Source organism: Balaenoptera acutorostrata, chromosome 5 (assembly GCF_949987535.1).
Source record: "Balaenoptera acutorostrata chromosome 5, mBalAcu1.1, whole genome shotgun sequence".
In the NCBI taxonomy this organism is placed as follows: domain Eukaryota; kingdom Metazoa; phylum Chordata; class Mammalia; order Artiodactyla; family Balaenopteridae; genus Balaenoptera; species Balaenoptera acutorostrata.
In genome coordinates, this window is record NC_080068.1 from 112,237,045 (window position 1) to 112,249,635 (window position 12,591).

Sequence of the window (12,591 nt, forward strand, 5' to 3'; positions counted from 1 at the left end):
TACCAAATCATTGGCTCTATTCCCCATGTTGTGCAATACATCCTTGAGCCGATCTTACACCCAATAGTTTGTACCTCCCACTCCCTCACCCCTATATTACCCCTCTCCCTTCTCTCCCCACTGGTAACCACTAGTTTGTTCCCTATATCTGTGAGTCTGCTTCCTTTTTTGTTATTTTACTAGTTTGTTGTATTTTTCAGATTCCACATGTAAGGGATACCTGTATGCTTAAGTTTTAACAGGATATGAACTTTAGACTGTTGCCTCAGACTCCTGCCCTAACCCATCATTGTTCCCCATGTCATCACGACAGCTTCTCGGGGCTTCTCCACCCTTGCCCAGGGAGCTCTCTCCTGACCTCCTGCCACAGCACACAGGTTATTGCTTTGGAGGATGTTTTTCCTGATCGAGCTACTCATTTTAAAGCTGCCAGTACATCCCTAATCCATCATTTTCAAGCCTGTTTAAATTAGTTAACGTATTGCAGCGCTTTTTAAATGTAAATGTTTTGATCAGATGTTAATACAGCTATATGCACACTTTAGGTTGCCCACCTAACACAAGGTATGAATACACTGTAGAATATTAGTAATGTGGAGTGCAGCCGAATCACATATTAGCCATCTGAAACCCCGACCTCCCCCTGCAAAGAGGAAAGAAAGGAGCTTTGATCTTTTTGGTCCATAACTGTGGTGAAGTCTTTGGTTATTAGTATTTTTAAAAGCTTTGCCCAAGGACACACCACCACTAAAATGTATTATTAGTAACATATTGAATAATTTAAAACGTATCACTAAAACTGGCCAATACAATGAATAAAATCCAGTTTGAGGAGCTTCCCCCTTGGATTCTTTTTGACTGAAGTTAAAAAGAAAAAAATCACAACCTGGTGGCCTTTCTAAATATCACATAAATTAGGCTAAAACATGATTTTATCAGCTTATAAATTTTTTTCCTGATCTTCTTGTGTCATTCAGCTCAACGGAGACTCTCAGGCAAAAGTACAACGGATTCTACGGTTGATTTCTGGTGGCGGATTGTCCATAACTGGGTCACATATCTTGTGTGGAGACTTCCTCTTCAGCGGTCACACAGTTGTGCTGACACTTACTTATTTGTTCATCAAGGAATGTAAGTAATAACTCATTCCTGCATTATTGATTGTTGTAGTGGGCGGGATCCCTAAGCCCTGAAACTGATGAGTCCTTATTCTATTGGAATCGATAGCTATGGAAAGCGGGATGTGTGTGTGTGTGTGTGTGTGTGTGTGTGTGTGTGTGTTTTTAAATCATTTCAACCAGTCGTATGTGATTTGAACACTGAAGGAAGGCTTAAAGCTTGGCCCTGGCTTCTTGCTAACGTTTAGCATGCCTCCAAAATGTCTCCCTCCTTGGTTAGTACTTCTTAAGGTATGAAAAGCTATTTTAATGTTGAAACAAAGAAGAATCATTGTTAAGGTTACTGCAAAAAAAGAATCAGTGTGCTCCAGAGCCAAATGGAAAGGTCTTTTGAATGAAATTTCCATTGTATGGAATATCCATTCCATCATCCCAAATACTTTGGTTAATATTTTCCCCTTTTTAAACCTTTTTTAACGTTTCCTTATCCCACTTTATTCTAATTTCGTCACTTCCAGTAGCTTTCTGTGCTTTAATATGCATCTTCATGAAACAGTTTGCCAATACTGACCACTTTCTTCTTAGAAAGCAACATGGAGATGAGAATGTGAAATATCTCCCCATATTTACGTACTTAATTCCCATTATACAAAATTCTTGTGTATTCCAGTGGCTTTTTTTTTTTGGCCGGAATAACATCTTGTTCACTGTGAAGGAGGTTGTGTTTGGTTTTAGCTGCCTAGCAGATTTCTGAGGCTTTGTATATTTGGGCCCATTATCTCAAAATCCTTTTGAAGTAGTGATGCTTCTCCCTCCATTTTTACCAAGCTGGTCGGTGTTAACCTTCATCTTTAGTTCCAAGATACCCTATCCCCATGCCATTGTTCTTTTAGAGGCTTATCTCAATTCTCTTCACTTGCAGAGCATATCATGGAGGTCTTTGAGCAGAGACCAGGGAAAGGAGGCCCTTCCCCTCTGTCCTTCTTGGTTAGTCTCCTTCTCTCCCTTCTTCTCTTAGCCTGTCATTAGTCCAAACAGGTTTAGACCCATCAAGGTTTATCTTCCAGTGGTGCAGAAGTGAATTCTTGCCCCATAGACTGCCCGGGGTTATAGGTTTAAATTCTGCTTTGAGGGCAATACGACAAAGAGAGGAGAGTCTCTGTAGTAGATGAAGTCTTTTTTTTTTTTTTTTTTGGTGACAATTGTATATCTTCTGAATTGTTTTCTTTCTAAATGCTACACACAAGCTTTGAGTTAGGAGAGCAGCATGTTAAGTGTTCGGCCTTTGTCATACTGTCTGACTTGAAGGCAGAGGGTCTTCTGCACCTTTCCCCATAGTTCTGTTCTTACACAGTTGGAGACGTGGTGGAGGGGAGGAACCTAGCTCTGTCTGTGTGCCAATAACTCCCCCTTAAATTTCAATCTTCTGAAATTTCTAATTTCTAATACCTAGTTACAGGTTCTGGGTGGTGGGCAGAGTGATTTATGTTGTTTATAGCTCTCGCTCTGAATTTTGCTGTGGAAAGTTCAGCAAAAACTGATCTGTGTAAGATCAGTCATTTTCCAGTCGAGAGGTTCATTTGGGTTGTAGGATCTTCTCTCTAATCTGCAGATCATACAAGCTTATAGAAGAAGATGAGGATGAGGGCCGGGAGGAGTTACATGTTAGAGTGAAGCTACTGTGGGTGGAAAACATAAGGTAATGAAGAGAAAACATCCCAGGAAACCAAGAGTCAGTTTTATAAAATAATTGAAGACCAAGTGATATTACCAATAACAGCAAATAGACATAGTACTTTTTCTGTGCCAGGCACTATTCCAAGGCCTTGATGCAAACTAACTTGGTTAATCCTTGTAGCTACCTCATGAGGGAAACACTATTTTCCCCCATTTTTCAGAGGAAACTTAAGCATAAAGAAAGTGAATGAATTAAGCCACAGTCCACAGTTAGTAATTGGAGGATGCAGTATTCAAACTCAAGCAGGCTGACTCCAGAGGTTACACTACCAATTTCTTGGCTCTGTTTAGAATTTTTGGAAACCCAAGCTGTCTGATCTTATAGAATTGCTAAGAAATAGCCTGGATGTATTGCTCATTGTTGTACTTTCACCTCAGAGAAATAGCAGGGCAACTTTTTGTTTATTTCTATGCTTTAATAAAGGCTGATGCAGTATGTAGAGACATTTTCTTTCCCACATATGATTTGAGCTTGAGGTTTTTTAAATTGTATAAGTTTACATACAGCAAGGAAAGAATTACATTCTGCTTTTTCCTTTTTATTTTTTTTTAAATAGATCTTTATTGGAGTATAATTGCTTCACAATACTGTGTTAGTCTCTGTTGTACAACAAAGTGAATCAGCCATATGCATACGTATGTCCCCATATCCCGTCCCTCTTGCGTCTCCCTCCCACCCTCCCTATCCCATCCCGCTAGGTGGTCACAAAGCACAGAGCTGATCTCCCTGTGCTATGCAGCTGCTTCCCACTAGCTATCTATTTTACATTTGGTAGTGTATATATGTCGATGCTACTCTCACTTTTTCCAAGTTTTGGTGAGAAACAAAAGGACAAATCTGTAATGCTTGATACAAACCCAACTTTAGAATCAGTTCTGTACATAAACTGGGCATTCCATGTTTACGCCCGTTTCCTATGCAATTAGGAAAAACAGACCTTCTAAATTATACCATGTGTTGTTGTTCTGAGTAAGCATTGGTTCCAGTGGTTTCTTTGAACATTCTGCTTCTAGAATTAGATGCATCATTTGTATATATTTTGCTTTCCTGCCTTTTGATCATTTTGGACTCTCCCTGTTTACTCCGTTGTTACAAGCAGATTTGAATTTAGTCATGAGAGTAGTTGAAAACGTGGGACCAGAATCATTTTGTGGATTAGCAAGAGAGGGTCTTACACAGGTGTGCAAATATTATCTTTGGGACTTAGGTTCCTTATAAAATTAGCCTGGAGAAATCAATGTAACTCTTAGAACCAAATGTCTTGCTAGTCGAGAAAACTACTTTTTTTTTTTTTTTTACCTTGCTACTACACAAAGTCTATTGTCTCTATTATTCATTGACAACTAGGGCTAGGATCCCACGCAGACAGTGGAGTTCATTAATAATTGTATCATCATCTCTCAGCTCAAGGTTATCCCTGTGGGTAGAATGAGAGAACAGAGAGGATTACCATTTTGCCATTTCTATTTCAAAATAGTTTATATTAAATCTTTTCTTTGGGCCAGCCAGTGTTCTCAGTTAATGAGCAGTGATCCCAGTGTGGTAGCTCATAGAGAATACATTTTTATTTGCTAGGAGAGCAGTGCTAGGGCATCTAGCCATTCCTGAAACCTCATTTTCAATTCCACGAGTAATAAAATGGGCCACGTCTTTACTCCCTACCTACTTCAGCTTTGCTTCTTGTGGATAAACAAATACAAAATAGTTCTGCTTTGCTCAGACATTTTGGACTTTTAAGGTAAATACCAGATGACCTGTTAGGAAGGGAAGCAGGGCTGATGTGAGGCTTCCGGGAGGGGTGAGGTCTATGGTGCTGGAGAATGCATATTTAGTGAAATCTCCAGATTTTTAACATTCAGATCCTAACAGAACAGTTATGGAGACTGTTGATCTGGCCCCCCAGGCTACAGAAGTAAGGCCTCTCCTAGCTATAAAATTCTCGGATTTCATGAGTTATCTGCCAGAACCTTGTGGCAGGATGAACCAAGCAAGAGTTGGAAATAATGAGCTGCACATTCAGAAGTAGGAAATCAGACTTTCAAATGCAAATACAGGTTTATCATCTTACTGTTCCACGTAGGACTAAAAGAGCAACAGCTATTTAATTTTTATTTGAACCATGTTTGATTTGATGTGTCATGTAAAGTTCTGGAAATGGATCTTTTTGCTATTCAACCATTCTTCCACACTTGAAAGTAAAGAGCACTATAAATATAAACACAGTTAAATATGAAATAAATTTTAGTTTATTCGATTATTATCTTTGTGAGCTAATAAAGCTTTAAAATAGAAAAAAGGAAACAGTTATTCAAAGAAAAGAAAAGTTATTAGAGATGAGCACTGGTTCCAGTTACACCTGTGTCATTACCACCTGTGTGGGAAGGCTGGGGGGTGTGTGATCATGTTTAACCTGACGAGCGCTTTAGTTCTCTCTTATAGCTGATCAGTGTCATGAACTTAGTGCCCTCTCTAGGTAAGGCTCAAACCCATAAGTGAATAGGCAAGAATCCCAAGCTTTACATAGGGAGTGTCTTATAGTTGCTATTGGCAATAACAGTATAAAGTTGCTGAGAATCAAAATATTGCTAGCCACAAATACCATTTTTCTCCCCCTGCAGAAATCAAAGTAAGTTTATATATAAGACCTAAAATCACTCTTGCTTTCTCATTCCCTCCTCCACCCCACCGCCCCTTTTTCATAGACAACGACCCTTTCTTTTTCTTTTTTTGGTCACACAGTGTGGCTCATGGGATCTGAGTTCCCTGACCAGGGAGTAAACCCAGCCATGGCAGAGCAAGTGCTGGGTCCTAACCACTGGACCATCAGGGAGTTCCCGACAACTATCCTTTCTTTTCACTCTGCTGTTTCTCTTTCCAGTGGGGTCCCTACAGGAGCCAGTATGAGCCAATTCCAACCTAGTGTGACATATTTCTGTTCTCTTCCTAATTATTAAACACTATGGGTAAGACCTAGAGTATCTAGTGTTACCAACCGCCCCAGGGAATTACTATTAGACCTGCTACCAACAGCACCCCGTCTCCCCTCGGCAACCGGAGCAAATCCTGGCCAGTTCACAGGGACTTATTTTGGGTTATCCATTTTCTCCTTCAGTGACTTCCTGGCCTTAGACTTTTCTCAGGTCATTAGGATAGACTGTCATCATTCAGTCCACCTCTGGGAATCCTATTAACTATTCATTTTTCTGCTGTCCAGATTCGCCTCGTCACTTCTGGTGGTATCATTTAATCTGCTGGCTGCTGAGCGCCGCTGGGATCATCTGCATTCTTGTAGCACACGAACACTATACTGTCGATGTGATCGTTGCTTATTATATCACAACACGGCTCTTTTGGTGGTACCATTCCATGGCCAATGAAAAGGTGAGAGCAGTGAAATTATCCTTGGATAATTTCTTTTCTTTAAATGCAGTGGACCTCTTTTCACACAGCGGAGTTTCCAGTAGCTTAATGGGAATAACTGCTGTTGCCGCCTAAACGTGTGGTTTAGGTCAGTTCACTTAAACTTATAGTAATGACTGCCTCTTAAAATAAAGAATGTCACAAATATAAATGATGTTTAAGGGTAAAAATGCTGTATAATTATAAAGCACGGTGTTTTACTAATTTCAGCTAATTTATAGGAGAATTAAAATTGAATAAAAGTTTAGGAACCTTCTCTGTGGAAGCATTGTTGTGCAGCTAGGTGAAACATGCCCTGCCCTTTTGAGGAAAAGACAGCAGCTATTTTAAAAGTCAGGCAAAATGAGTAACTGATGAAGAAGTGGACTTTGTACATCTTTTGGTGATACTGTGCTCTCTGGCTTCCCTTCTTATCCTTCCTTATTTGTTTCTACAGCCTCCTGTTCCTAGATGACTTTTTTTTTCTTCTCCCATTCATTCTGAAAGAGCTGGCTCAGATGCCATCTCTTGTGAGAAGCCTTTCCTAACTACTGCTCTCTGCCTCCAGTCCCAAGATGGAATGATCCCTTCTCTGTGTCTTCCTAGCCTTAGTGTATGTCCTCGGTGTTAATAGAGTTAGTCTGCGTGCCATGACTTACTTATCTTGGGATAGTCCTGCCATATTGTCTGATGCATATAATGTTGGGAGAATTTGTGAGCAACTGAAATACGTAGTTCCCCAAGGATCTAAATCCAGTTCTCAGTTAGTGGTGTCCACTAATAAATGCCCCTCCTATGGATTACTTTACTTGTCTCTGTGGCTCTGTTTCCTATTTTGTCGTCTCCTATTTCCATCTTCCTTCTTCCACTTCCATCTAGATGTCTACTGACACCAATGAACCAAAATCTTCATCTTTCCCCTTAAATATGCTCAACCTTATGAGCTCTCCTTTCACTCTTCCATCTTCCTTGACCCACAGATCTGACCACTGACATATCCTGAAAAATTTTCCTCCTGGAGAGCTCTCCCTCCCATTCTTGAGTCTCCATTCTTACTGGAATTGCAGGCAGAAGATTTGCCTGAGAACTTCTCTGGTGGTCCAGTGGTTAAGACTCCGCGCTTCCAATGCAGGGGGCACAGGCTCGATCTCTGGTTGGGGAACTAAGATCGCACATGCCACAGGGCACGGGCAAAAAGTAAAAACAAAACAAAACAAAACAAAACAGATTTGCCTGAGCCACAGAGAGGGAAAGAGTGGAAGGGGTTGGAAGTGTGGCCAGAGTCCTGTCAGAGTTAGGGGAAAGGAGCAAAGACGAGCATTGCCTTGCGATCCGGATTCTGCTGCTTTCCCTGTTCAGTTACAGCAAATGACAGTTTAATTAAGTAACAAATTAGGATGCAAGTTGTGAAAAATATGTCTCATTTTACTTTTTTTCTACCTTTTACAGAACTTGAAGGTCTCTTCACAGACTAATTTCTTGTCTCGAGCATGGTGGTTCCCCATCTTTTATTTTTTTGAGAAAAACGTACAAGGCTCAATTCCTTGCTGCTTCTCCTGGCCACTGTCCTGGCCTCCTGGCTGCTTTAAATCGTCTTGCAAGAAGTATTCACGGGTTCAGAAGATTGGTGAAGATAATGAAAAATCTACCTGAGGAGCAAAACAAAGGCATCAGCTCTTAGACCAAAAGAGTTATCGCTGTAACCAAAGGTATAGTTTTGTTTTTGTTTTTATTTTAGGAGAACTGATTGCTAAATGAAGCAGACCAAATTTTGTGCAAATGATTAGAAAGATGAACGAAGTATTACCCTTTGACTGGTTTTTTATTCATCTTGAGAAAGTTACATTCTCCTGCAGCTCTTCATTCATTGGTGACAAGCCCTCAAACTGGGATTTTACTAATGAGCTTGTTAAAGAGGTGCCAAAGAACATACTACTTCTTCCCTCATTCTTTCTCCTCTAAAGCTCTCTACTTCAGAATTTTTTCAGGAATTTTTTTCCCTCTGAGGTCAGAAGAATTTGTTAATGTTTTAAATAAAAATCTGGATATATATACGGCTACTGTGTAAATAGAATCACCTAATGTTGAGAATGATTTTTAGCATTAGGCTTCTCAGCGAGGGGGAGATCCATGGGTTGTGAGTGAACTTCGGGTGAACTTTGTTTCTGCTCTGTCAAGGGGAAGGTCAGGGTCAGGTCTGGGAATATGTGCTGCTGCTACCACCCAAAGTACTATATCACTTTCACTTTATTTTTTTTTTTTTAACTGATAATTTTATAACTTAAAAAAAAAAGATGAACTAAGTAAATATAAAAGTATTTGACACACCCCACAGATTTTACATGTGTGTAAATATTTCATTTTAAGACCTCTATGACAGATATACAGGAGACATGGGGCTGCTTATGCTAACGAGGAGTCGTTCTGCTGTCCACCTGGTAACTTTGCACCTGTACCCCCAGAGCAGTCAACAGTGTAGCACAGGCTGAACACACATAGCTGTATGAACTGATGCTCATGCCCTGTGGGGAACAAGCCTGTGTTTCTCTCCCAGGTCACGCCCTGTGTGAGATCTGCTTTAGAGCTGCAAATTGGAACTCAGAAATACAGTTGGTCACATTTCACTGAAAACCATTTCTTCCTAGTGACATTGTGCTTTCTGGAAAAACCAAGATGGAATCCAAAAGTTTAATGCATCCTTGCCTTTTAGCAAGAGACTCCGTTTCTTATGTACTGGTCCTAAGGACACATACCACAATTGAGTAATTTTACTTTGACCCTAAAATTATACCACGGTGCTGCACTATAATCTATGGTTGGAATTGGTGTGTTAGTCGGTTACAGCTACTCAATAAAGGGGGATAATAGTTTCTAAAGTTCTTTCAGGTGATGCAAAAAAAAAAAGATGGATTTTTAAATATCTGACCAGATGTAGTGCATTATTTAATGCTGTTGAATCTTTTGGATAATTCTTGGCTTAATTTCTTTAGACTTCTAGTAACCGTAGGAAAAAATTTAAGGTCACAAAGTCATCAACACAGTCAGAGAGTGGAGAGGCCAGGGGGGCTGGTAGGAGGCAGTTACATTTATAGTGAAGGTGAAAATTTCTCCCCACTTAGAATGAAAAACATCCCTAAATTTGTCATTGTAAACAAGTCGGCCTTGATTCGGTACACAAAATTGACCTTTAAATTGTTGGAGAGGAGCACAATACAGATCTGTTCAGAAGGGTCATCATCCTTTGGTGCTAAAATTCTGTATATGTTTTCAGTATGGCTCTTTCTCTGTGTAAAAAAGAAACACTAAAGGTTGAATCCAAAGGCAGAAAGACGGACTAATCTGGTTATTTACAACAAGAATTGAAACGCTAAACATCCTTGGCAGGCTTTGAAATGCAAGAAGTTTTTCTGGTATTTATTATTAAGTAAGTCAGTAAGAAACATATGTGTAGCTTACCTGCTGTGTTTAGCTATAATTCTACATAATTTTCACTTATTTTCATTTGTTAAATATTCACATCTGCGATAAGACAATGTGTTCTACTTGAAAACACTGATTTTAAATTTCTGCTGTCTAATTGTGAGGAAAAGTATCTGATACGGAAGCCTGGGTTTTGCTCTCCTAACATTGGTATATTCCTTGAGCCTCGAATTCAAATAAAACAACCTAATATACCTTAGAGCCTTATTCAGCTGCATCTTAGATAACCCACTCTTCTTCAAATTAAGTAAGGAAAGGTGTTTAAGCTTTAAAAATCATGGAGATCCTTGATTGTTGGAGATCCTTGAAAACAGTATAAACCTTGCATTTTAGTCAAATAATCATGTTTTGTTTTGTTTTTTTTCACATAATACCATCACCTTTTAAAGAACTTTAAAAACATCTATGACCCCATTTGTGGACACTACTGCTTCTGTGTTCTTTACATGTATATGTCATAGCTCTCTAATAAATGCTGTGGAAGCATGTGCTATGAAAATAAGGGGGGTGGGGAATATCAAAGTTTCAAGATGGGAAAATAAGAGAAATAACAAAACCCATTTACACTTAGGAAAGCAAACTTCAGTTTCAATCCAACATGCCACTTTGGGATATAAAACATAAACAATTACTAGACTTACTGTGGTGATCATTTCACAATATATACAAGTAAATCATTATGTTGTATACCTAAAATTAATATAATGTTATATGTCAATTATACCTTGATTAAAAAATCATAATTATGAGCTTGCCTTTTGAAACAATAAATTTTTGGAACTCCTTTTCCTTGCTAATCAATCTATAAGATCTTATTTGTTATCCTTGTTTTTGTAAGCCAGTGCTCCTGTTTGAAGCTTTTTCTGTGATTAAGTCCTCGGTGCAATATTTCTATAATATATAATTTCTGTAAATGATGCCACATTTTTTTCTAAATTCTTTCAGATGAAAATAAATTCCTTTCAGATTCTATTTTTTTGATCTCCTCCACTAGCTCTGAAAATAAAGCCTTCTTACCTACTCGGTTCCACCCAAAGTAATTTAGAATTTGTTATTTAATTTACTGGCATCTTGGGAAACAAGGTTTGCTGTGGAAGGAAGGTGTTTGTGAGTGAGCCCGAGTTTCTAGTCTTGGTTGATGGATGACATTGCAAAGGTTCTTTGCTGTATAGCAGTGCCCCCTTGTGGAAATACCTTATATGACTTGGAACACAAACGCCACTTTTTAAAGTGTATTTTCGAGTTTTGACAGGCATTTTTAAAATTATTTTTGTCAATAATCTGAAAGCATCATGCAAAAGGATAATTATTTTAAAGGCATTTTAAACCTTTCCCGAAGGGAAAATGTGCTTAGATCACAGACAGGGGTTTGCAATTCTAATCTTTTATACGTTTGATCAAAGAAAACTTGCAGACCGTTTTTACCTCTCACCATCACAATCATTAATGTCTCCCTTTATAACTGCCTATACTTTGTTTACTTTGAAACACCAGGTTGGCTGTCTTTCTTATGTGTTTTTGTTTTTTTTTTTTACGTGCTAGAACTCATGCAGTTTCTTTTTCAGTTGAGAGTTCACATCTTGTTCCTTGAATATTTTGAACATTTCTTTTAAAATTCTTTTATAAATTTTTTTTGTTTTGCACTGTAAAACTGATTAAAAGTTTAAGCTGGTCTTAACACACTCACTTCTGTAGTATAAGGAAGTATGAGAAGGAATTTCTTAATAACTGAGTTTACATGGTTAAATCAAGCATATTATAGTTAATATGCCCTTTAAAAAGTTAAAGGCTTTTCTATTTGTATGTATAAAGAGTCCTTTTTTTAATGTCATTGTGTTGCAATAATTTAACTCCTTTGACTTACTTGCTAAAAATATTTCTTCTATTAAGAAGTGCTCTTGACTTCAATACCTAAACACTGAAAATCATGTCAAAAGGTACCCAAAGATAAGTTTTTATACAGATACACACCTTATAAGTTGTGATTTATTTTATGATTCATTAATCTAACTATGTTGTGTTCTGAATGAATCATGAATGAGAATAGTTCTTTATTGTGGAATTATTTAAAACTGTCCTTTAAAAGAAAAAGAAGAAACTATAAACATATAAGTGAATCTAGTTGCCAAGTTGGAATTCATTATTTAATTTACCTCCTATGCAATGATTAATGCTGCAAAATGTATGGTTATGTTAGAGTATATTCACAAAAGAAATATTATTACAAGGTTTGAGAGGTAGCCAATTGCATCTTTTGGAAATTTACTGTACTGTTTCAGTGTGTTAAGTGCCTTGTTGTAAAGTAAAATTTTAAGTCTAGAACTCATTATTTTCCTGACATATATTTTTCATTATCATATATACTGTATATTATTGTAATAGTTTTATTAAATGCTTAAGTTTTAATTAAATATGTAAATTTCAGAAGCTCTTTTCCCCTACCCACCAGTACCTTAATCATTGGTCTATCACATGGGATTTGAATTCAGGTTCTTTTTTCAAAAAGGGGAAATTATCTTAGTTTAGAAATATGTTTTCCATGCTTGTGCATTTGTGTTTATAAAAACATTTCAGGAGGAATTTAAGAGTGTAACTGTAGTTTGTACTTCAAAATGCCATTTTACATTTACATTTTAAGTGCCTAATTGTTAGTTGAAACTAATTTATGTTTCTATTCTAAAGAGAATATGTCTACTTGGTTTCTAATCTCTTTGGCTTTGCTTAAAAAAATAAAAGAGCAAGGGCCTATACTTTGTATTTACGCAATAAACCACCATGACATCAACAGTCTTTTCAAAATTAGTATTACTGTTTTTTTTAATTAATAAAATTGTTTTCTTTAAAGATTTGTAAAAA

The 12,591-nt window shown here is 37.7% G+C and overlaps 1 protein-coding gene across 14 annotated transcripts in view; it reads left to right on the forward strand.

Moving 5' to 3' along the window:
* The window catches only part of SGMS2 (sphingomyelin synthase 2), a 102,295-nt gene that overhangs the window by 70,023 nt on the left and 19,681 nt on the right, over nt 1-12,591 (forward strand). For 13 of the 14 annotated variants that reach the window (XM_057546512.1, XM_057546522.1, XM_057546511.1 and 10 more), the window contains 3 exons: nt 978-1,131; nt 6,071-6,237; nt 7,705-12,531. In XM_057546512.1, the coding sequence (XP_057402495.1) occupies nt 978-1,131; nt 6,071-6,237; nt 7,705-7,908 (525 nt within the window). In that variant the 3' untranslated portion in view covers nt 7,909-12,531. Of the gene's footprint in view, nt 1-977; nt 1,132-6,070; nt 6,238-7,704; nt 12,532-12,591 lie in introns of those variants that run through there. The other variant, XR_009008333.1, reaches the window with a different exon arrangement.